Raw genomic sequence first — 27,921 nt, forward strand, 5'->3', positions numbered from 1 at the left:
TCCGGCAGAGCAAGGCGCCATCATCCAGAGCGTCCTTTCCCCGGCGGTCTGTCCAAAAGGAAGCTGAGGCCCGCCGGCCCGTGCCCTGGAAGCAACAAGAGAAGCGGCACAGTGAAGGGCAGGGACGAGGGCTCACGAGGTGGCGAATTGTCCTGCTGGGCTCGGCTTCCTCCGGAGCTTTCAGCCTCGTAGGACTGCTCCGGGCAGCCGTGGGGGCTCGCCACAGCTGGCCCTTTCCTGCACGCGGCGTCTCCAGCACTCACCTGTCTGAGGCGTCTCTTTACTCTTCTCCAGAGGCTGTGGGCAAGCAGCCCCACGCCAAGGAAGCAGATGGTGTCCCAGTGAGTGCACAGCAGCCAGACCCTCCTGCCCAGGGCAAGGTGTTCCCAGAAGTGGAGCAGGGGGTAGGGCAGGTCGGAGGGCTGGCGCTCGGTGCCGACGGGACGTAGCTTTGCGCCCTCTGAAGGGTCCACGGAGTTCAGCCTGAGCCGGATCCAGCTGGGGCAGCTGGAAAGGCCGAGGCTGCAGGGCCAGTTGGAGACCTGGTGCTTGGCGCCTAGGCTCCGGCTGACCCTGACCCTTTCCCAGCAGTGGTGGCCGCAGAGGCCAAGGCCACATGCCTGGAACACAGCCACGGCCAGAGCCGTGACCAGGAGGAGAGCCAGGATGAACTTCATGCTGCTCTCTCCTGATGAACACAAAGCAACGCAGGGATGGCTGTCACGCTGAGCAGAGCTCCAGCAGTGACCACCAGCGCTAGCAGCAGAGACCAACAGCACTAGCGGCAGTGACTACCAGCACTAGTAGCAGTGACCAACAGCACGAGAGGCAGTGACCAACAGCACCAGTGGCAATCACCAGCAGCACTAGCGGCAGTGACCAACAGCACTAGCAGCGGTGCCCAGCCGCAGCCTGCTTTTATACCCAGCCCTGTCTGAGGTCACAGGGCCTGTCGCCTGGAGACGGGCAGGCAACAAAGGCCTTGGCGAGGCCGGGGAGGACGCGGGCAGCTGGGCTTCGAAGCCTGCTGCTGCCACTGCAGTCTGCAGAGGGGGTCTGTCTGACCAGCGGGGCGGTGGGCCTGAGCCCCCCCGTGTCTGGGACTGTGCCCTGGATTTCTCAGTGAGAGGGAGCCGTGGGCAGAGCCACATCCAAGCTGGGCAGCCGTGGCACGGTTCTCCTCAAAACCCTCTTGGGGGCAGAGCGGAAGCCCCTATCAAGAAGAAAGCCCCAAAATGGCTGTTGGTTGAATAAAATTGTAGAATCATTAAAGTTGGAAAATGTCTCCAAGATGATCTGCTCCAACCACCCCCATAAAACCACTGTCACCCACTAAACCGTGTCCCTAAGCACCACGTCCAACCTTTCCTTAAAACCCGCCAGAGGGTTCGTGATGCCACCACCTCCCTGGGCAACCCGTCCCAGTGCCTGACTACTCTTTCTGAGAAGAAATGTCTCCTCACTTCAACCTGAACCTCCCCTGGCACAACCTGAGGCCATTCGCTCTAGTCCTGTCACTAGTTATCTGTGAGAAGAGGCCGGCCCCCAGCTCCTCACACCTTCCTTTCAGGCAGTTGCAGAGAGCAATGAGGTCTGCCCTGAGCCTCTTATTCTCCAGACTAAACACCCCCAGTTCCCTCAGCCGCTCCTCACAGGACTTGTGCTCCAGGCCCTTCACCAGCTTCGTAGCCCTTCTCTGGACACGCTCCAGGGCCTCGATGTCCTTCTTGTAGTGAGGGGCCCAAAGCTGAACAGAGCACTCGAGGTGCGGCCTCACCAGAGCAGAGCACAGGGGGACGATCACCTCCCTGGTCCCACTGGCTACACCGTTCCTGATACGAGCCAGGATGCCATCGGCCTTCCTGGCCACCTGGGCACACAGCTGGTTTATGTTCAGGTGAGCTTTGACCAGCAGCCCAAGATCCTTTTCTTCTGCACATCTTTCCAGCACAAACACTCATTGCCTCACAGTTTTTGAAATGACAAGTCTAAGACAAAAAAAAATGTGGATGAAATGATGCAAGCAATAGGGGATAGCTGGGACAGAGACAAGGCGAGATATTCAGGCCAAGCTGCTGCACCTTCTTAGAAACTTAATCTAGTCTTAAACGGGCTGGCAGAATCTAAAAGGGAAGTGAGGGATTAAGGGCATGACCTTCTTCCTTTTTTTTTTTTTTTTTTTTTAAAAAAAAAAAAAAAAAAAAAAAAAAAAGCTTTTACACACCTACAACACCCTACCCTGTCCTGAGCCTCTCACACCCGTTTGGCTCCCAAGCTTAGCCAAGGAGCAGGAGGTAAGCTTTTTTATTTTGTGACCCTCTCTGGCTCCTTACAGCTCAGTTCCGCCTCTCTTGTAGAGCTGGATTGATGCCAAATTCTGACCAAAAAAAAAAAAAATCACAGCAAGAGGCATGGTGTACATGCAGCACAGAAGGATGCCTTTTGCATTATTCACTGAGCTGCTGAAAAGGAGCTCCTCTTTCATCTTCCAAGTCCCTCTCACATAGAAGTTGAACGCTCAGATGAAAGCCACATAGCTGTACACTTTGCTTCTCAGCTCCCAGCAGGCTGCAGACCTCCCTTCCCTTCCTCACCCTGCCTTTCCCCCTCCTCTACCTCAGCTGTGGTGCAGCCTGGGGCCCTGACCCACCTTCAGCCTGGAGTGCCGGTATAGGTGGAACAAGAAGGTGCTAATTCCACACTTCCTGCTCTTCCTCTGTACAGGCTGGAAAGGAGGAATAAGGAGTGCTTAAGTGTAAGGAGTGCCATCTAATGGCCCACCGGAGAATCCCATGGAGTCCTACACAGCCTGGCATCTTGGTGCTTTTTAGTATATCGGAGTACACAACATACTGAAGTGCAAGACACTTCCACGGCTGTCTACCTGTAATTTAAATTTTAACAGCAATTTAATGCAGAGTCTTCGAGTTCATATACAAACAAATTGTTTAATCAATCTTCAGACTTCAAAGCAGCTGTAGTAGTTGAGACGCAAGTCAGAACTTGAGTATTTGAGAGCAAAAAATTAATGAGTGCTGGCTTGCATGCTCCGCGTGGAGGGAAAAGTGCAACAGAACCAAGGGGCTTCAGAACACACGAGGAAGAAAATCCTCGTTAGAATTTTACTCCAGAGTACATCTTGCTGCTGCGAGAAGAGAAGCTTGAAGTTTGAAAAGCCACTTTGCATTTCTGGGATTATTCACGAATTGCCCAGTTACAACTAAGCCCTCCCTGCCTCTTGTTTTTTTTAGAGCACATCATCACACGGTACAGCAGCAGGTGGCACACGATAGCATAAGCCCTGCTGAAGGTTGTTCTACACAACCATTGAGCTCTCTTGAAAGCATTCCTAGAAGGCGGCTCAGGTACCTAATTCCTATGCAGGGCAAGCAGCAGTACCTCCCCTGAGAATCATAGTTCCACCTAGACATGAATAGCCTGCTCATCAGCTTACTCAGAGGAATTAGGGTTGAACTTGCTGTAAGATTATACTTCCTATGGCACCTAGATATCCCAAGTGAATACACACAGTGGCTGTACTATGGGATATAGTACAGAATGGCACATTATCACTTTCTAAACATGTTATAAAGCAGACTATTCCGGTTACACATCTTCTGGCAAAACGCTCATGAAGAAAAATTCTACTTAGGTGGAAACAGGAGCTCCAACTTCCTAGATAATGTTTCCATTAAGAGTAAAAAAACAAAAAAACAAAAAACAAAAAAAAAAAAAAACTTGACCTTCAGGATTTCTTGCTCAATAACCAATTTCAAGGCAACTTTAGAGCACAATATGTTCAATATTCATTACTCTACCAGTCTGTTTTTATAGGCAGTTTTCAAACTCCTTCAGGACAAAGACAACTGATACACAAAGCAAGATTTCTTCCCTTTGACCCAAATTTACTAGCATATTCTAAAAAGCATGTGTGGTGCTCATTATGACAATGCTGGAATGGAAACTAGTCAAGAACTACATCTTATTGAAATAGCATTCACAGTAACATACCCCAAAATGAGGCTATGAACTGTTAACAGCTGAAAAAGCTGGGTGGATATGAAGACTGTTTTCTGACTCAAAATTGATTTTTTTTTTTTTTTAAAGATATTTTAGGGCACCTTTAAGACATTTTGTATTTGAAACGGGACTTTCCAATGGGTTAATACTATTTTTCCCCTTTATGGGCTATATTATTCACCAAGTACTACAGATCAATTCCCGCATTTGTTTTCTACTTGCTGTTTAAAAAAAAACAATAGTCATCCAAATACTTCTGAGTAATATTGTCCTTGTGAGTGTCAAGTTTCACTGGAAATATGAATAGACACTGTGGTTTTAAGAAGGATGTATGGAAAATGAACGTGCCAAATCAAGTTTTAGAAGCAGTTTGTGTAAAAATCAGCATTTTCCAATGAAATGCAACACAAGTTAAACTGGACTAAACATACAGTGGAGATGGCAGAGGTCAATCCAAATTAAAAATGGGTATTGGTGAATATACAGGGAAGTATAAAAAGGGAAAGTGTCGATATAGAAAGGATCTATTAAACCAGACAGCTACTGGATAGGCAATTGAGAGCACTGATGGATAATGTAAGATGGCCATGACTGTCATGTGAAGACCAGGATTAATGAAAATGTAAAATTAACAATTTATTCACGATATGCAAGAACAAACTGATTCATATTAAACATCCATAGCATCAAAATTTTAAAATACACCACTATTTCAAAAGAGTAAAGGTAATTTACCAAATTCTATTGCACATCAGTTTGTTTATTAGTCTAAGAACTACAAGTATTGTATATAAAATCTGTATCTAAGGCTAATATAGCCATTTAAAGTTGTAGCAGCAATATCATATGAAACAGCATTTTTTTTTTTCTAACAAAAATAATTATAACCAGTTTTACAAGTAGGGAATCGAGCTGTTAGTTATTTAACCAGTTAAGTACTTTCAGCAGCAAGAAGAACGGTAAACATTTCAGGAAGTTTATACAGAATACACATCTGCTCAGCATTCAGAACTTTACAGCACAATGGCTTTAGCATTCAACTGCCTGGCCTGATGAATACTAAACACCAAACTGGCTGACTTACTGAATCAGCAAAACAAAGACTGTCAGGTAATGTCGATTCAATGCCATTTTGGTCTGTAAAGCACTGGAAGCTTAACTGAAAAATGAAAAATTGTGAAGCCTGTTATGGCATGGCCAGAAACTGTCTTTACCAGTATTGCTACCAATATTCTTCACTTTCACTTACCAGAGCCAGCCCACGTGGGGCAGTTACTCATGTACATAATACCTGTGTGCTGAGAAGTAGTAAGGTTTCAACAAATTTGTGCAAAACATCAGAAAAAAGTGGACAGAGAACATAGCTGATCCTTGGCCAAAAGATACACGGAAGATTGAAGTTCATTAGCTTGCATTTGACCACTGCAACTTCTAACAGAATAACCAGCTTTCGAATCCTCTTGAAAACAAAGCTGCGTTATTTATTTAACTGAGCCCTTATAGCCTAGAGCCTCCTCCTAATCTACCAAGTATTCTGTGTTTGATTTCTTAGCATCTTTATTGCCCCTCTGGATTTCCTGTGAGTTTCTCATTCACATCTATCTTCTCTAAAAGGTCACAGGTGAGAAGGAGGTGAGAAAGACCACCTGAGAGTTTAACAGTGGCTTAAGCAAAATACTTGCTGTTCTAAAACTATCCGGTGTACAGTAAACAATGCTTATCTATTATAAGTGGTTAACTTTAAGAACAGCCAAAAATACATTAAAAATGGTCCTAGGAACAAAGAAACTAGCAGGATTTAAAATGTCTTCATTTTAAAAACTGCCTTGAAAACTTGCAGTTCAGCAAGTATCCACCTCCTCTTGCAATACCCAGGTTGTGCAATACGAACATTAGCACAAGCATCCACCTACTAAAATATGAGCATTAGTTTTTGGAGCACAGCTAGCAGCTAGTTTTTTAGTCAGTGCAGATGTGCAGCTCCGCAGAACTTACTCTTCAGCATGCTGATGGTAGTTCAAATTGCAGTTCAGGACAGGCACACAGAGAAACAACTACAGCTAAGCAAACCCTGAGCAAACTAGTTTTCAAGCAGTGTTTTCAGCCTTGGTTTATTTTTTTCAAGGTAGCTGTCCGAGAGGCTTTATGCAAGACAAGAATCAAGGTGTTCATTTATTTTAGGCTCTAAAACCTCAGCCTGGCAAACTGGACAACTGACTGTTTTTTCCCTCCGTTCAGTAGCACTGGAACTTGCAGAGGAGGACACTGTAGATTCAGCTTTGGTTTTCATGGGTGTATTTATGCTTAAAGTAGTATCAGTACTCTCTTTTTTTATGAAATAGTTTTCAAAGGCAGTTTTGTCTTCCTTTTTTGGCCACTGCTGCACTCTATTTTCCAAGCCCTTCTTCTCAGATGCTACCTGACCCGTTGTTGTCTGCTCAAAACAAGTTTGTTTTGGTGGCCTGTTATTATAGCATGGCAAAGCCCTCTTGCCTTTTGCAGAGCCTTGCTTTGATTGCTCTTCCACAACACGAGAAACTTTAACAGGTGATCCGCCAACATTCTTGTACGCTTTTGTATCAGCAACAGAGAGTTTGGGGAAATCACACTTCGAAGCCAAGTTCACCTTCTTACTGGTATCATCAGCACAGAAAGGAAAAGAGATACCGTTACGGGGTGATTTTTCAAATTTTATCTCATTTTTAGGGATTGGTATTGTGCTTCCTGCTGGTCGATGCTGCCAATCGGATTTTTCACTGTTTTTAATGCTGCTGATGAAATTTATGTTTTTTTCTGAGAGACCACCTTCTCTTCCTCCAAGCCGATAGCCATTTCCACTAAAAGGAACCAGATCTTTCTTAGCATCCACGCGTTTCTTGTCTGCAAAAAAGAAAAGCTAGTAACTTTTTCATATACAAACCACAGGCTTAGAATTTTGTGCTTCACGTGAAACGTTCGCTGCTTGAAAACAGTGCAGCAAAATAAATCTTCTGCAAACACTTGAGAAAGAGCCTAGAAATGCACATATAAAATAGGCTCTGTTCTTTGCTATGTAATAGTAACAAAGTTCACATAAGGGTGGACCTGTATGTGTTCAAGGAACTGTTAAGACAGAAACAGTTTGGAAAAGAAAACGATATTTTAAATACCTTTGTTAGTTGACTTGGAATTTGGAAGTTCTGCTGGCTCATTTTTTTCCTTGGATTTCTTAGAGAAGTTCTCTGGCTCCTTCACTTTTATGAATGTACCTCCACACTTCTCTTGATGCTCCGCCCACCAGAAGTCTCGCGCAGAGGGTGCTCTATTCATTGAACGTTTCACATACCCAAAATAAGGTTTTCTGTTTTGACAGGGGCCATTGCATCGCCACCAGTGCTGGCGGTATAAATCTACCTCATCATGAAAATTGTGATAGATCTAGGTTTAGAAAAACAAAAAGGAGCACCAGTCACACAAAAATTTCTGATTTTATCAGTCGTTATCTCTACAAACTTCACATATACACACACAAGCATTCCATTATTTCATAATACGGGTCAAGGATAAAGTACTTCTGCACATCAGTAATGTGTCCAGAAGGAAAAATATATCTGCTAACGGAATAGACACAGTAGAAAGAAAGTCCTTCTCCAAGTGCCTTCCTCACAAAATAAACGTGATTTTTTCTCCTAGGGGACCTGAACACTGACAAGTGCTCTGTGATTTGAAAAGCCCTTGCATTGTACCACTGAAGTTTACTGCCCCACTCTGAAAAAAAATTATTCTAACCACTACTGTGAGAAACAACTTTTCCCTGCTCCCCACTGCTTGGTTTTACATTCTAATCCCCAAGATATGTTACTGTTGTGATTTTAACCTTATCGGTTAAAAGAGCTGAAGCTTGCTGAATCTTTAGATAATATTAAAACAGAGTTTTAAAAATGACAAGACATATAGAAACATGTCCTGGCTATCTTGCTTGGACTACAATAAAACCACTTTAAAAATATGTATCTATAATTTCACCCTAAACAACATATTGTTTAGAATGGATTGTAAACAATACTAGTGTTGCATTCTCGCTCCAGCTATTATCTGAATTGATTTTACCAGGGACACAAATTTTAAGTATCATCCACTCATCAGCCTCTACTGATATAAATCCCAACTAAAACAGACTGCTCTTCCACAAATACTGTCCTGAGCGTGGAGCTACTCTGTCTCTGAACTCGTAAGTTGTTTCAAGGTTAAAACAAACTTTAAAGGGAAATTTGTACAAAGGGCACGTATGGTAATTACATGACTCAAAACTCACTGCATCTTCCTCAACTTCTTCCCTCCATCACGCAACAACAAACAACAAAATAACCATGAAATTTTCAGACTTGAATGCAAATTTGTCATGGTGTCAACCGCAGAGTGTGAAGGAAAAACAACTAGATTACTCAAACCACATCCGGAATATCGAAAAACTTGTTACCAAATTCAGAAAAAAAATTGTATTGTATCAAGTGGGTTAGGCTTACTGTGACATTGGCTCCAGTCAAGCGATTAATGCGACGCATGTGTTTGCAGAACTCCGGCCCATGAGATTCACGGTCTCTGTCATTATTAGTTACAAAAAGCAGGGCGTGGATCATTTCATGTAACAGCGTCTGAAACGATGAAAATTATTAGTTGTTAACTAAAAAGCATTACATACAGCTTCAGAATTAAGCTGAAGTATTTTACTCTTTTATGTTTATATTGGTACTGATCTAATTTTCACGCATCTGTGTGTTAAGTTTGGGTCATAAAAACACAGTACATAATACGATGGGTAGAATAACTCAATTTCCATACAATATTTAATAAGGGACATTCCAAAAAGGAGAAATTATCCTCAAGCCCCAGTCAGATCCTTGAAGGGGTCATCCCCTCCACAACCAAAGAGATGCTTACAAAAAGGTTGAAACTCTATTTTATTGAGCAAATCTGAATGTCAAGCCAACTCAAATAAGCAGTCTGACAGATGCATAACAAGCAGCACAAAATTATATTTACAGTCATATTCTACATCCTTGTTTTATGCTACTGGCCTAAAAAATGAAGCTACAGCCATTTTCCTCCTTGCACTTTAAGACTATTCTGCTTTCAATATTAGAGAATAATTTAAAAGCAAAGAAGTGTTTTTTTTTTCCCATCAGTTTAAAAAAAGTGACTTTAGACTCCTACTCAGAGCTGCTCATTTAGGAGCATGCAACTAAAGTGACGTTGCCCACACAAGCAACACAAACACAGCAATACTGACCACTGTTCTATGATCTGTAAGTCTTTGTATATAAAAATTACATTACAAAATATAAAATGTGGGGTGTGACACGCACTGCATTCTATGTGCATATTCATGAGCAATTTTCAAATACCTCAACAAGATCCTTTCTTGGTCTTAGCTTAAGGAGTGGCTCACTTAAACGAATAGAACACATTCCACCTTTTCCTTCATATCTGCACACTCCAGCACATCTGAAAGAGACATAGAAACAAGATATTGAAAGCTATGTGCTTTTCTACGATTTCTTTATTAATAAGGATTTTCTACGTGAAGTAAGTTGAGAACTGGGAGTTAAAATGCTGGCCCTTTCCAACACACGCTAAGTAACTTTGAATATGAAACACACTTTTGGTAGTTACTCAAAGAACTCGACGTCATTAAGCAAGGAATAAGAGCTCACAAGTTGTTCTTAATAAGCTGTGATGGAACTACCAAGACAACATATAATTTATTAGATCTCTCGCAAACCCTTAATTCAAAGCTGGCAATCCTGAAAAAAAAAAATATATATATATATATACACAAAGAATTTTCCAAGCTAACACGCTGAGGAAGTAAAGCACTGCTTTCATTAAAACTCCAGATGGAGAGAAACATCTAAAGCAGGGGTTGTGGGTTCGAACTCGGGGCTGCTGCGATTTCACCCTCCCTCTCCTTTCGACTCTCCCTGAACCTTTACGCGGTGGATTGATCGCTCAGAAACCATTTCTAACTTTGGCGTCAGCACCGATTTATGCGTCTAGCAGCCCAACACCCCAAATTAAAGAGCAGCGGGGGCAGCACTCCGGCACCCTGCGCCGCACACCTGCCGCCCGCACCCGGGACCCCCCAAACCCTGCGGCAGGGACCGGGGGGTGCCCGGCACGGCCCCTGCCAGCAGGACACGGGTCTGCCCGCGGCTCCCACCCGCTCCCCGTCCCCTTCCCGGCCGTACAGCGTCATGCGGGGGCTCCACGCCACCTCCACGGCGGCCAGGCGCCCCCAGAAGAGCGCCTCGTTCAGCTGCACGAACAGGCCGCGCACGTCGGGGCTGGGGTCCAGCAGCTCCCACGCCTCATCCACCACCGACAGCGGCCGGAGCGGCTCGGGGACGGCCGGGGGCTGGGCGGAGGCCGCCCCCTCCCCGTCCTCAGCCTCCCACAGCTCCTGCAGCTGCAGCGCCAGCGCCAGGTCCCCGTCCCCGTCCTCCCCCTCCGCCACAGCCGCCGCCATCTTGCCGGCTCCCCCGCCCGCTTGTGGCGCAGGCGGCGTGCGTGCGCAAGGAGCGTGCGCAAGCAGCGTCCGCAGCGCTGCGCGCGTAGGCGGGGCTACGTAGCGCTAGGGGCGGCCGCGGCGCTGCGCAGGTGGCGTACGCGGCGCTGGTTGCGCAGGCGCGGCGGAGGGGAGCGGAGGGGAGGGGAGCGGAGCGGAGCGGGGCCATGGCGCTGGGGGAAGGCGGCGGCGGGGGGGGGGGCAGCCGGCTGCGGCGGCAGCTGGAGTCGGGCGGCTTCGTGGCGGGCGAGTACGTGAAGCAGCTGTCGCAGCAGTCGGACGGCGACCGGGACCTGCAGGAGCACCGGCAGCGCATCCAGGCGCTGAGCGAGGAGACGGCGCAGAGCCTGAAACGCAACGTCTACCAGAACTACCGGCAGTTCATCGAGACGGCGCGGGAGATCAGCTACCTGGAGAGCGAGATGTACCAGCTCAGCCACATCCTCACCGAGCAGAAGGGCATCATGGAGGCCGTCACGCAGGCCCTGCTCCTCCAGGCAGACCGCGACGACCCCGCCCTGGGGCCCTCCGACCCGTTCCTGCCGCTGTCGGGCAAGGAGGCGGCGGGGGGCGGTGAGGAGGGGCGGCAGCGGACGCTCACCACCCTCCTGGAGAAGGTGGAGGGCTGCCGCGACCTGCTGCCCGAGAGCCCCGGCAAGTTCCTGGTGTACAACGGCGAGCTGCTGGAGTACGACGCCGACCACATGGCGCAGATCCAGCGGGTGCACGCCTTCCTGATGAACGACTGCTTGCTGGTGGCCACCGCCCTGCCCAACCGCCGCGGCGCCTACCGCTACGATGCCCTCTACCCGCTGGACGGGCTGGCGGTGGTCAACGTCAAGGACAACCCGCCCATGAAGGACATGTTCAAGCTGCTCATGTTCCCCGAGAGCCGCATCTTCCAGGCCGAGAACGCCAAGATCAAGAAGGAGTGGCTGGAGGTGCTGGAGGAGACCAAGCGCAACCGGGCCCTCAGCGAGAAGCGGCGGCTGGAGCAGGAGGCCATGCCCCGGCCCGCCCCGACGCCCCCTGAATCCACCAACCCCTTCGAGGAGGAGGAGGAGGAAGAGGAGGAAGAGCCCTCTGCCGAGGAAGAGGCGGTCGACCTCTCGCTCGAGTGGATCCAGGAGCTGCCGGAGGACCTGGACGTCTGCATCGCTCAGCGGGACTTCGAGGGGGCGGTGGACCTGCTAGATAAACTCAACGAGTACCTGGCGGACAAGCCCGTGAGCCAGCCCGTGAAGGAGCTGCGGGCCAAGGTGGACGAGCGGGTCCGGCAGCTGACGGACGTGCTGGTGTTCGAGCTGTCCCCAGACCGCTCGCTGCGAGGAGGGCCGCGGGCCACCCGCCGAGCCGTGTCCCAGCTCATCCGCTTGGGCCAGTCCACCAAGGCGTGCGAGCTCTTCCTGAAGAACCGGGCGGCTGCGGTGCACACGGCCATCCGGCAGCTGCGCATCGAGGGCGCCACGCTGCTCTACATCCACAAACTCTGCCACGTCTTCTTCACCAGCCTTCTGGAGACGGCGAGGGAGTTCGAGACGGACTTCGCTGGCAACAACGGCTGCTACTCTGCCTTCGTTGTGTGGGCCCGCTCCTCCATGAGGATGTTCGTAGATGCCTTCAGTAAGCAGGTGTTTGACAGCAAAGAGAGCTTGTCGACTGCAGCGGAGTGCGTGAAGGTAGGTGTGACCACACAGGGTGGTGTGACGAGCTGGCCTGAACGCAAGCTATAAGGTTTGCAAGCCTTCATTTCTAACCCTAGAAATGTTTTGACAGAGTGTTGCTGGAGAGGTTTCCTGCATTGAACGGTTCATAGGCATGTGGGGTTGGTTTGTGCCTTTTTCAGTTTATCAGAAGAAAATGTTACGATGAGAATGCACAGCAAGAAAAATGCTGCCCTTATCAGAAACACAGAATGTGTTCTTTCTTAATTTGCCTTTGACCAGTAGGAGATCCTAAAATTTGTAAAAACACATCTGAATGATGAGTATTTTGAAGGCTTTTTGTTTGTTTTCCAAGCCTGCTCTGGACTATGCTTCCTTAATCTTATTGTGGGACCAGCTCTCTCAGGTTATGGTGTCTTTACTTATAGTAGCTACTGATGGGGGAGGGAAGGAGTTGTAAAGTAATTGTCCAGAGTATTTTTGACATGCATGGCTTGTCTTTCATTCATTGATTTCTTTACTAATAAGGATTTTCTTGGCACAAGAAGTAAATGAAAGATGACAAATGCTTCCCTGTTTTCTGAGAACAATAAAAACGAAGTAAACATTTAGAGTGTAAAGGGGGCATGCAAACTACTAATGCTTTGCTTTTCATTAATACCCAAGGTCGCCAAAGAGCACTGCAAGCAGCTCAGCGAGATTGGACTGGATCTCACCTTCATCATTCACGCCCTCCTGGTAAAGGATATCAAAGGTGCTTTACAGAGCTACAAGGATATCATCATCGAGGCCACGAAGCACCGCAACTCTGAGGAGATGTGGAGAAGGATGAACCTCATGACCCCGGAGGCTCTGGGGAAGCTCAGAGAGGAGATGAGGAGCTGCGGGGTGGGGAATTTCGACCAGTACACTGGTGATGACTGCTGGGTCAACCTCAGCTATACTGTGGTGGCTTTCACTAAGCAGACTATGGCCTTCTTGGAGGAAGCGTTAAAGCTTTACTTTCCAGAGCTACACATGGTTCTTTTGGAGAGTCTTGTGGAAATCATCCTAGTGGCTGTGCAGCACGTTGATTACAGTTTACGATGTGAACAGGACCCTGAGAAGAAAGCATTCATTAGGCAGAATGCGTCCTTCCTTTATGAAACTGTCCTTCCTGTTGTGGAAAAAAGATTTGAGGAAGGAGTTGGAAAGCCAGCCAAGCAGCTCCAGGATCTGAGAAATGCTTCAAGGTTGATGCGTGTGAACCCAGAAAGTACCACCTCTGTGGTGTGAAGCAAACTAACTCTTCTTATTAACAGGGTGTGAAGGCGCTTACTGAAAATGTTGTACAATGAATAGATGAACTAAATGGCTTTTTGAGTCCCTGAGAAATGAAGAAGGCTAGCTGCAACTTTACAGAGGCAGCAAAATTATAGTCAAAGCCTAAAAGGGCTCAACACTTCTTTTGGGAGGGTGTGTGGGAGTGAGAGGTAGCGCTGGGGTTGCTTGGACTGCATATCCTGTAAGAATGGTTGGTGTAGTGTTTGTGACTTGGGAAATACTGTGGTGTACAATTTTTGGCCAAATGTTTGTGAAAGTCTTAAATGTATGTAAACTGTGCAGCAGGAAAAGATCACTTCTTGTCACATTGTCTGAGTTCTTTTTTTAATGCAGTGTTCTGGTGGAAGGGGAAGTGCTGAAACACTCCCAGGGTGTGGTATTTGGTAAGGCACATCCACCATCTAGATGTGACTCAGCACTACAGATAACGTGGATTTGCACATTGTGATTCCTTTGGTAGCAATGCAGACTCTTCAGTTTCTCCCACATGCAAAACCTCTTCATTCATTCCAGAGACAGATCTAAATTAAACTCATTTGGATAGATTTTTGTGTTTGGGTGAAGGGGTTTTTTCCTCTAATAAGCTTGCCTGTCAACTTAAATTACAGCTCTTTGAAAACAAACCTGCTGTTGTCAGAAACATATGACCCGTGCAGAGAACAAATGAGGATAGTTGTCTTCCTTTCCCCTTTGCGTTCCCCTTGTTTTTCTTGTTTTTTTCATGGACCTCCTTGGTCCTCCCAGCTCCATGTGTTGAGGTAGGCACTCTTGCTCAAGGTGCTGTCATAAATGAATTTATGGGCCATTACCTGCTGATAGAAACCACAGCAAAGAGGCATAAATGCTCTTGATACACTCAGAGCAGGGAGAGGATCATAAGGTGCTGCTCCGTTTGGAAGAAACGGGATTCTAGTTTTGCTGTACAGAAGCAGCAGAGGATTAAAAAAAAAGGGGGTAAAAAACCTGGGTTTAGGACTTTCATCTTCAAAATACACACCCTAACTCTCCTGAAAATATTCCTGTTTCCTGTAATACAGCAATAACAATCCTTTTTACAGAAAACACAAGGACTATATCTGGCTGTGAGCTCAAGTGTAGGTGGGGGAAGTTTATGTGAATGTTTTCTTGTTGGGATTGAGTGGTGATGCCTGTCTTGTTCAGTATGTGGCAAATTATGAAATAAAATGGGCCAAGTCTTATGTAAAGCCTGCCTTTAGGAAGCTGTCAGCATCACCTTCTAAACTGCATAAACTTCTTCCCTTTTAGTGCAGACCTTAACTGCGAGAAAATCGCAGCAGTTTAACGTTATATTAGACTCAATAAGCGGTCTTAACTGGAATAATTGAGTACCCTATTCCTCTTGTTTTCAAATGAACACTTTTGCAATTTGTATCATGATAATGAATACCTTGTGACTGTGTGAGCAAAGAAAAGAAACCACTAGTAAAACATTCTGCCTCTGTCATTGCTTATACTGGAGGTGTGTCATTTTGCCATGTCTTCACACTTCTGGTTTAATGCAGCCTTTGCTTTGGTGACTAGTTTTAATTCTCTTGATCTTTGGATGCCTTTTGAGCTGTCAGATTTTGCAAAGTGTCTGCTTGCTTGCTCTCCAAAGTTCTGAGTGTTTTGCTAGAAAATCAAAAAACAGTGTTTTGTAAGGTGTATCTCACTGCTCTGAGCTAAAACTGTTTGAAAACCACTGTAATAACTATAGTTTTGATTTAAAGTACAGGGCTGGGGAGAGCTAGCACTCGTGTGAATGTGAGCTTCAAGAGAGCACCAAAAAGGTGTTTTTTTTCTACTAGTGGACTCTCTGATACCAGAACCTAGTGAATTGTATTAAAGTAATACATTTTCCATCAACTGTTTCAAATAGGCAAAGGTAGCAATCTGGATTCACTTAATTTGGGAAATATTTTCAAGTGGATTTTGAGTGAGAACTCTGTGTGATGATGGGCATTTTGGAAGACAGGGAGAAGGGAGGGCATTAATCTATTTAAGGCATGCAGGTCTTCCTGATCTTGTATCTGCTGTTATCCATGGGGCAGTAGGCTTATGTGGATGTTGGCTTTAATGGATCAGGGGATCTGACCTTTCACTTTAGTGATCAAATGTCATTTTCACGTGCCTGTTAGAAATCCACACGTTTGAATTGTGTAAGCTGCTGTAAGGAGCACTGATAATTTTTAACTTGCAAATCTATTCAAGTCATGTGGAAAGAAAAACAATGGCTTAAGGAAAATGGTGTGTAAATTACATTAGCCCCACTCTGTGTGTTAATTCAGTTAACAGATAAAGCCAACACATGCTGAAAGTCTTTGTTTAATAAATGCGTTTCAGATTTGCAGACAATAATTTGGAATGGCACTTTTATTTTCCTGAGCTGCTCGCTTGTGGAGGTAGTGTGGCTCAAATTGGGATTTGCAGTAACTACTGAACAATACAATAGCAGTTCTGTTGATTTGGGGAAGAGCTAGCTGTAATTTTGCTAGTTACTGCTTCTTTTGAGAGAATTGCATATAAAATCTGGTTTCCTTTAGCTGCTGTGACAAAATTATGATGTGTAATATGATTTATTTCTTTTTTAATTCAGATGAATTTATGTATTAGAATTTAATGCAATAACTTTTCTGAACAGTGAGGACCATATATTAAAACCTTTTGGACATACAACACCGGTGGTGTATTTCCGTTATTACTACATCATCATCAGAAGGAGAATGTTGATGGCCTTTTTCAAAGTCCAAGTCCATTAATAAATCTCCAGTGATGTTGAAGAGCTTCAGGTCAGTTAATATTTGTGAGGTGGATACATGAGGCAGCAAGGTGCTAAAAAGCCAAGAGATGCTAGTTACACTGTCAGTTATGTTCTTACAAAGCCAGCACATAGCATAATAAAGTGAAATTTAAAAATAATGTTTCTCAAAATAGTATCTGATTAAAATTTGAGAAGGGGCTGCAGTCTACTATGATCTGGGCTCAATATATGAGGCCTTACCAACAACAGGACAACGTAATGTCATATAGTTTATTACTTTCCAGAGCTGATTTTGCCCTTAGATATGTTCATACTTAACTGAATGTTCAATGTGCAGTGTGCCCCATCCTCTCGCTAGGTGGAGTTTTGTCAGTTGAATCCTCAGCAAGCCAGGGCAGGTATGGGCGTTAAATCTGTACTGCCTTGCAGCTTGCTTGGGGACGTTTTTGTAGTACCTTTGGGAATGAAGGTGCTGCAACAAATGATTTGAATTTTAGCGTCAACATGTCACAACTCCTTGCTTGGTACTGCTTTTCTTATGTGCTTTCTGATCTTTGTACCATCAGTCTCATAATTCTTCATGTTTTCTTTTCCTGCAGTGTTTCTCCACCATCAGTAGGCATCCTGCGGAGGATCTTGATTTCTCATCTGTCTGCTTTTTTTAGAAGTGTGTACCAGTATGTGACTACTGATCTGCCTCAGACTTTCTGCTAGACTGCAACCCCCTGCAGGGGTGTGGAAAGTTGCTTGTCCTAGCTTCAGCTGTCTCATGGTTGATAATTCTTTACAGCTAAGTGAATGGTGTTCATTTTAGTGACTTCTCATCACCAAGCCTGCACGGCCTTTTGTCATTTTACTATAATATTGGACTGAAATTCCTAATGAGAGCTTAACCAGTCTCATTCATAATGCAGCTTTGTACTCTTAACACAGTCATGCAGGACCCTAACACCAATCTTCATATTTTACACACTCCTTAAACTTCTCTTGCACAACTCATATTTTAACTGGACTACCTTTTACTTAAAAATATTAGTAGTTCTGCAAGCTCATTCTATGAAGAAAGTCAAATCCAGCATGTAGCCTATCTGTCAAAAAATTTTGTGAGCATAGCCTGCAGAAAAATCCTTTTCCTCGGAGGTTCAAGTGTGATGGTGTATGTTCAGTGCTTATAAACTCCGAAACCCATTGGAGAGAAACACCACAAACTGTGGGAAGATTGTTTCCCAATCACATGTAGTATACTGTTTTTATGAAAATAGGTGTATGCCCTTTATTACTACAATGGACACTAACTAGTGTAATAGATCAGTTTATGCTTGAGCCACCACAGGCACAGACAGAGTAATTACTTCCTGAGTATTTAGGAAACTTTGCTAAAGCAACTTTAATGACCTCAGTGTGCCCCATAATACAGACCTGGACTTCAGGGTTACAGGCTCTTTGCTGCAGATGTCCTTCGTCTGACACAGTAGAGACTAAGTACTAGCAACTCTCCTTCCCAGAGGTTTACAAGACTGACAGAACAGCTTTAGGGCAATTTAGATCACCCTTCTGTGACCCCGTGTTGTTTATGCTCTCTCCCTCCCCATGCTGTAGCTGGATCATGGTTGCATTTCTTTCGATGGGCTGAGCATCCCACTTCTCACCCAAGCAGATTATATGGGAGGATGGAGAGAGCCTGCTTCCCAAATTACTTGAAGGAGCTGTGATAGCACACAGTTACCAGTGGGTGTCCCACAAGAGCTCTGCACTGGCGAGCTCTACCTTTGAAGGGAAAACAGACACCTCACCATAAACACAAGCAGGTAGGATTGCGTTCAGCTTGCTCTCACAGGCCAGGACAAGAGCTAAAAGCGCATATGAAAGCTGAGATATGAATCCCTTTATGTAATGGCAGGAGCTTAGATTACCCAAAAGATAATTTGGCCCTGCATCTCTTTGGAACCTTGTTCCAAGGTGCTGATATGTTGCATGTGATTATTGGACCTACCGAGTTAGGAAACTGGACCAGGGAGGCAAGAGGGCAAATTAATTTCACTGGTGTTAGGGAAGTCCTTGAAGGTGCTTCAATTAATGATGATTTCCAGTCATTAAAAAAATTTAAATAAATCACACAGCTGTTCCCCAGATGAGTCAAAATCAAAGTTCTCCTGAAGGTGAAAGCAAGTTAGCCAAATCCTTTGCTGTATATAAGGTGTGCAGATCTAAACACCTGCACACTTGTGCAAAAGTGAGATCTGAACTTCAGATGGCCCCCAGTCTGACTGGGGGCTGAGAGAAAACCTTGCCTCAGACTCTTCCAAACTTCGGTTCTCTGGTCTCGGAGTCATTCCTCCCCTTTCTAAAATCACAGTTCATACACAGCGCTCTGTGCCAGTCAGATTTGTTAAGACCAAGTCTGTTTAATTACAGCTTCAAAGTCCTGCTGCAGCCCGGGGACTCCTGTTACATCCACTTGCAGCTCTCTGGGCCCAGTTTTCACAAGAGGAAGGGGCCCAGCACCCTACCACAGCTCCTGCAGGACAGGGCTGTCAGATGGGTACTTGAAGCTCTGCAGGGCATCCTTCCTTCCTTCCTCAGGATTCAGGGAATTTTCCTCTCAAAATGTGGGTCTCTGATAAGCAGGTCCCATTCTCCTCTTTATTCATTTTTCCACTAACAATTGGCAGGATTGTTTGCTTCCCTTCCTCACCACCTAACTTCTGTAGAGGTGAGAGATTGGTTTCGTGGAGGAGGCAGGCCTAATGGCATATTAAATTGTGATCTGTGCATTAGCCTTCCATAATTCAGGCCATACACCTCCCTGCCTGCACTCACTGATGTCAATGTATGTGGGGAGGAGAGGGGCTAGGGGCTTACAAAGAAGATCTGTCATCTTTGTCCCCTCAGCAAGGTGCTTAAGCACATGCTTAAAGACCTATATCATGTTCCCCTGAGTCTGACAGGCCCACTCCTACACTCAGAGTTAATTAGATGTTAAAATGCTTTTCTTGCCTGGAATATCAGTGTATTTCTGTTGAATTTCACAAAAACAACTGGCGAAGAAGTGATAATGGGGCAATACTGGGGCAACAGCAGCACACACTAGCAAACAAAGTGTGCATTTCTGTGACACCCCCCCCTGCAGCGTGACAATTTGTGGTGCCAAACAAAGCCCATCTCCAGCAGGACCAGTACTGCCCATAAATCACCAGCGCTGTGGCTTCCCAGGAGGCAGCAAGAAGAGGGCTCTGTGTGCTCAAATACCCTTGTTTTGCCCTTCGTTCTTCCCCTGCTGGCTTCCCCGCAGAGCAGCAGGCCTCCAAGCCCAACAGCTCGGATCCCAAGTGCTGTCCCCCCTTCCCAAAGCGGGTCTCTGCTCTCCCCATGGGGCCAGGCCCCATCTTGTTTGCGTGGACCCGTGCAGGGTGTGCAGCGGACAGCAGGCCTCCCCGCCGCCTGCGTCCTCACACAAAATAGCCCCTCTCCCGCTGTGCCTGCAATCAGTGGCCATTTTTTGTTTTGCCCTGAAGTTTATTACCATTTAAATAGCCTCCCAGCCTCCTGGGGGGTTTCTGCCTCTTCTGCTTCACAGCCCGGGAAATTAATTCCAGTAGGATCTTGGCCCTGCAGGAAAACCGTGCTGGTTTAACCAAACCGGCTTAGGAAATGCTTTAGTTAAACACACGCAAAACCTTTTGTCGTCCTTTAGTTTTGACTTTTTGCAGACTTGGCTTGGGGTATAACACGCTTAGACAGGGAAGTGTTTATTCACAATCAAAATTACAGCACCAAACTCTGCTGTCTGGGGCAATGTTTTCTGACTACTGTGGGCAAATTCCAGATTTACCTCAGTGTGTGATTTTAGGCCTTGAAGATGCAAGGGCCAGACTGCAAACGCCTTTAATCAGGAAGCAATTAATTGCACAAATTTCCTCCTTGCAGCCTGTGTAGCACTCATCCAGGTAATACTCCCTGGGAGGCAATGGCTCATGCCTGCACACTACTTTTATTACTGTATATCTCTGCTAATTAGTTCCTGTCGGATGGGAGGCCAGATTGCTACAGGGGGTTCAGATAAAAGGTACAACCAGTTAAGAGAATCTAAAGATAGCTTTAAGGAGAAGAAGGAAAAAAAAAAAAAAAAAAAAGCAAAAAAAAAAAAAAAAAAGCTTTGTTTTTCTACTTAACTCTTTTTTATATTATTATATCTGACGAAAGCTCCCAGCACAGCTCATACTTTTGCTGGAAGTCAGGACAGGGTTTGTGAAGGTTGTTCCCATGTGTCAATGTTGACCATGCTCAACTTCTTTTCCAGAGCACCCTGGTGCTTGCCCAAAACCAATGCCAAGTAGGAAACACCTTATTTGTCTCTTTTGCAATTGATCTTCCATGCAAAGTGATCCCAGTCCTGGCTCTCCCTCAAAAAAAGATGATCAGCTTCGATATGAGCGTGGTGCATATGCACCAGTAAAGGGATGGCTGGAGGAGGTGGAGCCCCTCGCTGACAGTCCCTGGGACAGCACGTATGCCATGTCCCACCAAACATGATGGAGGGGATTTGGTTGCCCTTCTGCCCTGCACTCGGGTCAGGGACACTTCCAGCCCTGCTAGCACTGACGCCAACCTTGCTCGCTGTTTCAAACACAAGCCCCACATCCTTCCTGTCCTGCATGCTGGCTATAAACAGCAAACTCACTCGTTATGCTATTATTATAATTTACTAGCAGAAACCTTCCTCTCTGTACACCAAACACACAGCTCTTCATGCCTGACTATTATAATTGTATTTCCAATGTTATAAATAACACATTAGCCTGGTTTATGTGTTCATGCAAGTCAAGCTATAAACTGGCAGATGAGGGAAATTAACTGTCTCCAGAATTCACATTCCTGTCACTTATTCAATTATTTGATCAACATAATTGCTCAGAGCAAGAGCTAATTGGAAAATGACATGCATTTACCCTCTGTAGAGGAGGAGAGGCTTATCGGGTATTTTACTGCGGGCAGTTTCATTACTTCCAATATTCTGGAAGAAACAAGGTTTATAATAGAGCCAGGCCCAAGCACACAAAGCTTGTTTGCTAGCCAGACACTTTCTCATCCTTAAAATAGGCCCAGTATTTTGTGGTGCAAGGGTTTGAACACGTCTATACTTCAAGTACCTTGGCACATAGGTGTGGGAGCTATAAGTCAAGTTTGCCTCCAGGATCCTACAGCACTAAATGTGTCCCTGCTTCTGTACTCCTGTATTCATGCTGGTGCTGCACCTATACGTGCCTGGTTCTGTCCAAGGCCAGATCCCATTCCTGAGAGCTGATACGGATGGGAGAGTATTGGTCAGCTGAAGTAAAGGAGTCTGCCAATTGTAGGAATGGCATACGGTGATTATTTGTTGTTGTTACTGTAGTGGAAAAGACTGTAATTCCCCACCTTGCCAGCTCAAATCCTGCATCAAGACCACAGATTGAAACAGTGGTACCTTTGGAATGATGTTTTTATTCCTCACTACACATGCACAGACACTTTACTATTAAATGAAATGCAATCTAAGAAGCTGGTGCCAGAGCAGAGGGTGGGGATGGAAAGGAACAGGAGTCAGGAGACTCAAACCCTAAATCAGTCCCTGTTTCCATTATTAGCTCTAGCATTGTTTGGGGTTGGAACATTTGATTTGTTTAAGCAACAGACGAGCAAGCACTTTTCCAGGCTGAGCAGAGGGGGAGGAAGCCCATCTATCAATGCCAACAGTTTGCAACCTATTGTCTGCAGGCCCTGAGGGGACCTCCGGGTTATCTGTAGGGGAAAGGGAGCTAAGAAAATCAACCCTGTTGTCAGTTGCCTTAAATTCATGACAGATGGTCTGCACGTCCAGTGGAAAATATCGGGCAAATTAAAACTGGATAAAAACTAAAGATCTGTGGAACAATATATATATTTCTCAATTTGATGCCTGAACAGTCTGCCAGCGCAGGCAGGACTGCAGGGGCAGTTTCCCCACCTCTGCCCTGCCCTGGGATGGGCACTGCCATGCTCTTTGCTAGCAGTTCAAGCGCCAGTTTTTGGGTACATGAAGAGCCCTCAGAAGTGGTTCACAGAGTGACATGAAGGCTTTGAGACATGCTGTCCTGGATCTTGTCCCCTGAGCATCAGCCGTGCTGCTAGCACTGCATAAGTGGCACAGAACAGTCCTGGGAAACAAACTGTACTGCATGCAGTGTCCTAGAGCTTGGTGCTGCCTATATTTGATGAAAACTAATTAACTACGTGAGTAATTTTTCAGTTCATCTGAGAGGAGATAAAGAAATGCATGCAGCACAGCCTGTTTGTACTTACACCAGGACATTTCTGATAATAGTGGAAGAGCGCTGTTCCTTTTTATTATTATTATTATATTGAAAGAGAATGCAAAAGTAGAAAATAAGAACCTAGAAAAGTAGCCTCACCATGGGTAGCTAGGGCATGTGCAGTGCCTGTGCAAGTGTCCCACCGGTCCCTGGGGAAAGGAAAGCTCGAGCCATCGAACTACCTGTAAGCACAGGTTTGTTGTGCTGCTCTACGCGGATGCTCTGCGGTTTTGAAAATTCCTGCTCACAGCTCGGGTTCACACACTGCCACGGTGAGCTAAAAATGAGGCTGATGCCAGGGTTTTGTATCCTGCGAGTGACTGGCTAGCAGACAAATAGCCCCTGAATGTGCTACTGTGACCTCCAAGCTGTGACTAATGGGATAAATCAGTAACCTGATGGCACCGCAGGACATCTTGCATGGAAAATGCAGGGCCCTTTGCCGCCAACACCAGGCACAAAGGGAAAAAATAAATAAAGAAAAACCGCAACGATCCTTCAGGATCTTGTAAAATCGGGGGTGGGCACCCTGCTACGGCTAGAGCAGGTAGAAGGGGGGGAGTCCCCACAGCTGCGGGACCCCGGCCCCGAAGCACCGCGGCGGCACCGACAGCAGGGGGCGGCCGCCGCCGCCGCAACCCGCATCCTGCAGCCCCGCAGCCCCACATCCCGACATGCCGGCATCGCGACATCCCTGCATCCTGCATCCCGACATCCCGGAATCGCGACATCCCTGCATCCTGCACCCTGCAGCCCCCCAGCCCTGCAGCAGCCTGGAAGAATTGTGTGCATCCCTACGGCTCAGCATCCCTACGGCTCAGCATTCCAGCAGCTTGCAGCCCAAATTTATCCACGTCCCAGCCCAGGGCATGGGGCAGGCGCTGCTGGCACAGTGCTGCTGCTGCTCAGGGGTCCGGGTTTTGTTGTGGTGTCTGCCCTGACAGGCAAGGACAACTCTGTGACCACCGAGGTGGTTGGAGTTATACTGGGGCTTCTTGCCTGAGGCCCTGTTATAAACCGTACTGGCAGAGGTGTTATTTCCTCGCTGGGAGCTGGAAAAATCTTTCTAGTGTGGGCTTGGTGCAGCCTGAGGAGACAGGTCTACAAATGTGCATGATACAGCAGGAGTTACTGGTGTGCTCCCGGTCCCATTGCTGCACAGTTCTGAGACAGTGTGGGTAAAAGCAACAGCAGCTGCCTCTGCACCTTTTTGGTGCTGCAACCTGGTACTTCACTGTGAGCTTTGTCCCTGTCAGGAACTGTCCCTCCCTATGCATGGTAACAGATTTTTCTGCAGGATTTTAGCACTAGAAATGACCACGGGAAAGCTGGTGCTTTTGTTACACCGGGACATTCTTCTTGCCGACTGTGAATTGACTTGATTGCATTTCCGCAACCAGAAAATTCAATAAACACAGGCAGAAAAAAACGTTTGTCCCTCCAGTTTTTGGCCTATTGCTCTCCACTTTCTTGTGCTGCTGAGCCTCGTGCTGGCAACTGCTCGCAGGAGGCCAGTGGGGTGCTTGGTCTGACAGATCCCCTCCTGCCTGGCTCACAGCAGAGCCCTGCTGCACACCTGAAGCCATGGCACAGGTGTGCTGCTCCACTGCAAATATATTCCCAGTGCTCGTGTGGACTGCCTTAGCTGGAACTTCATCCGTTTTTCTTCTCAGGCACAACTCTCTGCTTATTATTTGCTGTGGACAGTAGGTACTTGAAATGGAAAAAAAAAAATCAAGTCACAAAACGGAACAGAAAATCAAACCATGGAAAATATTTGCAGGCAAATAACAAAAATGCAGTTTGAGTCAATTGAAACATTTCATTTCAATAATTTCAAGCTTTTGTTGTTGTTGTTGTTCACTTGAAAGTAAAATTATTTAAATGATAGAAGGCATTTGAATAAAGCAAACACTATTATAAATGCCAACAACATAAAAACATGATGCTTTGACATTCATAATTTTTTCTTCATTGCTTTGAGAAATTTAGCAGGCATGTTTTCTTCTGCAACTCTCACAAGAAAAACAATAGTTTTAAGGAATCAGTAATCCTCAATTAAAAAAATATTTTGCTGAGAATGCTTATCCAGAAAAAGCTGGAAGCACTTAGCATTTAAAGTCTATCAGGAAGCTTTTAGTTCCAGATCGTGTTATACTTCCACTGGCATGACAGAGGTGCTTACAAATTAAGTTCAAAGATGCAGCAGTGGTGGAACTAAATGCATATTTCCTGATGCCTGTGCCTATCAGCACAGGGGTATTTAGACTGATGTTTCCAAATACAAGCTTAATTTCTTCTCATACCAAAGGGAGCAATCAAAACCCCAGTGAATCCCAAAGAGAAATCAGAGCCAGCATACTGGAGGCTTTCTCCCATCTCACTTCTGCCTGTGTTGTGTGCGGAAGAAAGATGCTTGTTGTGGATACAGCCCAGTCCCTGCCCTCCTTCAGTGAGTCAGAGTCAGCTCCTTTGGTTTTACAGATCTTAAGTCAGAATGGAAGGATGGTCTTGTGGCTTAGTATGAGGACTGTGAGTCAGAAGAGTTTATTTATAGGGAAAAAAATTGCTCCTTCCATTTATTAGTAGATCTCTCTTACCGTCCTAAACAAGTTGCCACTAGAAAATTTAAGTTGTCAGCATTTTAAAGCTGGAGAGGGCAAGAAAAACAACCAAACAAAAAGAAGTCCAACTGACATTTGATCATTTCTGCAGCAACATTACATTCATAACCAGTTGTACGATATAAAAAAATAAAACACCAAGGTAAATACCAGCAAAATCCTGATTTGGGTTTCAGGCCAACCCAACTCCCGCTGATTTAACGGGGAATGTTGATTAAAGACCTCAAGCTGTGACCCACAACAATTCAGCCAGGTTACTCCTGCCATTTAGGAAGGCTTGAGTTAAATTGGAAAGTGGGATACAGCCCCAGTGAGTTTATCAGCTCTGAGCAGTATGTTTGTAGGCAGATAACCTGCAAGTACCTCCCTGCTTAGCCTCAGACTCATACAGGGGATTCAATAGGTCATGTGTGTGCTGGTGGGAGATATTAAAGTCATTCAGCAAAAAATGAAAAAAAAAAAACACAACCCAGCGTTGGAACAATTCTTTGGAAATCAGTCATTCATTACATGCAGTTAATGATCAGTTCGAGGGTTAATAGCCAAACATGAAGTTAAGGATGATTAAAGCTTAAAACAAATTAACTGTTGGGTGACTGCAGCCGAGACAATATTCTGTTAATTTTTGATGGTTTTTCTGGATAGCCTCCCATGGAGGCTGAAGAGGGATATTTTAACTTGTCAAGGCAATAGCACCATAGCAACAAATCCTCAAGAAGCCTGTCAATTTGGTGCACAAAATCTGTTTTGCATAACACAGCTTTGATCTTTAAGTGTATTTAGCACTGCCTTTTTTTTTTTTTTTTTTTTTTTTTAATGAGTGTGGTGAAGAGGTGAAATAGGTTCCTTGTACAAGTAGGAAAACTCATTACTGTCCTTTAATTTTTGAAGGACAAGCTAGGAAGAAGCATACCTCTTTTAATGTGGAGGTCCAGTCAGGGGAAATAGGCCTTGAGCATGAGGTCATTTACCCTTGGGTTAACAGTGAAGCAAGCCACATGAGGGTTTGCAGAATCCAGCCCTTATTTTATTAAAACAAAACAAAACATATTTTTATTTGTTCATTTTCAATTCCTGTTTCCCCAGGTGGGTTCCCAGGAGGACACCTTGTCGTCTTGTTTTCAAGCTGTGCTTCAGGGGCACACTGGTGATTTTCATGGGGAGAAGTGGTCAGGGAAGTGGCTGGAGAAAATGCAGGTCACGCAGGCACACCTACTTCCATGCAAACAAATACCACAGTGAGGGAGCAGGAGTACTGAAATGTGTTGTAGGCTCATCCAGTTTCCTTTCTGGTGTCTGCAAAAATTACCATGGTGCCATTGCACTTGATGGTCCTTGGATTGTTTTCCAAAAGTGTAGTTGGAAGAGAAACTGTCAGGAAACACCAGCACATCCGCACTGCCTAGAAATACAAACAGCTGTACCTAACCATCCCTGACAGCCCCATGCCTCTCACCTTGGTGGAGATGCCATGGCCCCAGTAGGCAACTGCAAAGTGCAGCTGTCCTTACCACTAGGCAGTTTCTCCTGACATCTGTATTGAGCTTCCCTTGCTGCAATTTAAGCTCATTATTTCTTGCCTTATTTGCCTCCATATGCTGTGGAGAATGGATTATCTTCCTTCTCTTCAGCTTGGCAAAGCCAAATTGTATTCAGCCTCCTGTTGCTCACACAGCCCCCGGGAGGGGCAACCCATCCTTCCTTCCTTCCCCGTGCTGCCTGAAAGTGAGTCACTGACAGCCAGTCTGCCCCGAGCAGCCCAGAACAGCACCCTCCACATCTGTCCTTCCCTGCTGCATTGCTTTTATTCAGTGCTGTCTTTCCGTCCTTAACCACTTGCTGGAGTCGTTTCTAGCTTTGAGTCCTTCTCAAGCTCTCAGCCCTATCCCTTAGACATATCTCAGGGGATCAGCCAAAGCACATTCCTCTTTGCATTGCACCCACTTTGCTCTTTTGCTTCCCTTCAGACTGCTGGGGGTGCAGGCTTCACAAAAGCCAGCTCCCAGAGCTGCGGACCTCCACCATGCACATGTAAACATGCACCAGCTCCACATTAACTGGGAAATAAGATAACCCAAAGCACGAAAGGAAAAAGAGCTCCGTGAATAGTCAGTACCTGGAGCTAAACAGAGATATTTTATCCTTCATGTTTTTGTGGGGATTTGTTTTGTAGAGTTGTTTTCTTTTTTCTTTCTTTCTTTCTTTCTTTCTTCTTCTTTTCTTTTTTGTTAATTGTTGCTCTGGACATTTTTGTTTTATCAGATGAAGAATGACACTTAAGACCTAACTAATTTGTCCCTCTTGTCAATGGCTCTTTGTTTTCTTTTAGTTTTCTTTTCCTTATTTTTTTCCCCAAACCTATAATCATTTCTTTGTTCCCTCTGGCAAGCTGGCTGCTAGGATCATTATATTCTTGCAAGGCAGCCTGCCTTAGACCTGGTCACCCCATTATTTGTGGCAGCAGCAGCAGCCACACTGGCAGCAAGGCACACAGCCTGGGCTATCCGCATGAGGCCCTTGCACAGAAAACAGCCGTGCTCTGCAAATTCAACCCCCAAAAAGCAGCAGGAAGATGCCAAGGACAGGCTGGGCAGTCTGGGGGGAGCAAGGAGATGACCCTGGTCAGGAAAAGGAGGCGGCAGCCAGAGCTCAG

The 27,921-nt window shown here is 45.8% G+C and overlaps 2 protein-coding genes across 2 annotated transcripts; one reads left to right on the plus strand and one right to left on the minus strand.

Moving 5' to 3' along the window:
• Positions 1-4,703: 4,703 nt before the first annotated feature.
• On the minus strand, positions 4,704-10,525 carry SPRTN (SprT-like N-terminal domain). The gene is made up of 5 exons (XM_032183851.1): positions 10,248-10,525; positions 9,405-9,504; positions 8,526-8,654; positions 7,170-7,437; positions 4,704-6,900 (listed from the first exon to the last, which is right to left on the minus strand). Exons 1-5 carry the CDS (start codon positions 10,523-10,525, stop codon positions 6,164-6,166), a joined length of 1,512 nt encoding a protein of 503 aa, XP_032039742.1. The 3' UTR covers positions 4,704-6,163.
• A 206-nt stretch (positions 10,526-10,731) lies between these two features.
• On the plus strand, positions 10,732-16,227 carry EXOC8 (exocyst complex component 8). The gene is made up of 2 exons (XM_032185315.1): positions 10,732-12,243; positions 12,895-16,227. Exons 1-2 carry the CDS (start codon positions 10,732-10,734, stop codon positions 13,501-13,503), a joined length of 2,121 nt encoding a protein of 706 aa, XP_032041206.1. The 3' UTR covers positions 13,504-16,227.
• The last annotated feature ends 11,694 nt before the right edge of the window (positions 16,228-27,921 follow it).

This window comes from Aythya fuligula, chromosome 3 (genome assembly GCF_009819795.1).
Source record: "Aythya fuligula isolate bAytFul2 chromosome 3, bAytFul2.pri, whole genome shotgun sequence".
Classification (NCBI taxonomy): Eukaryota; Metazoa; Chordata; class Aves; order Anseriformes; family Anatidae; genus Aythya; species Aythya fuligula.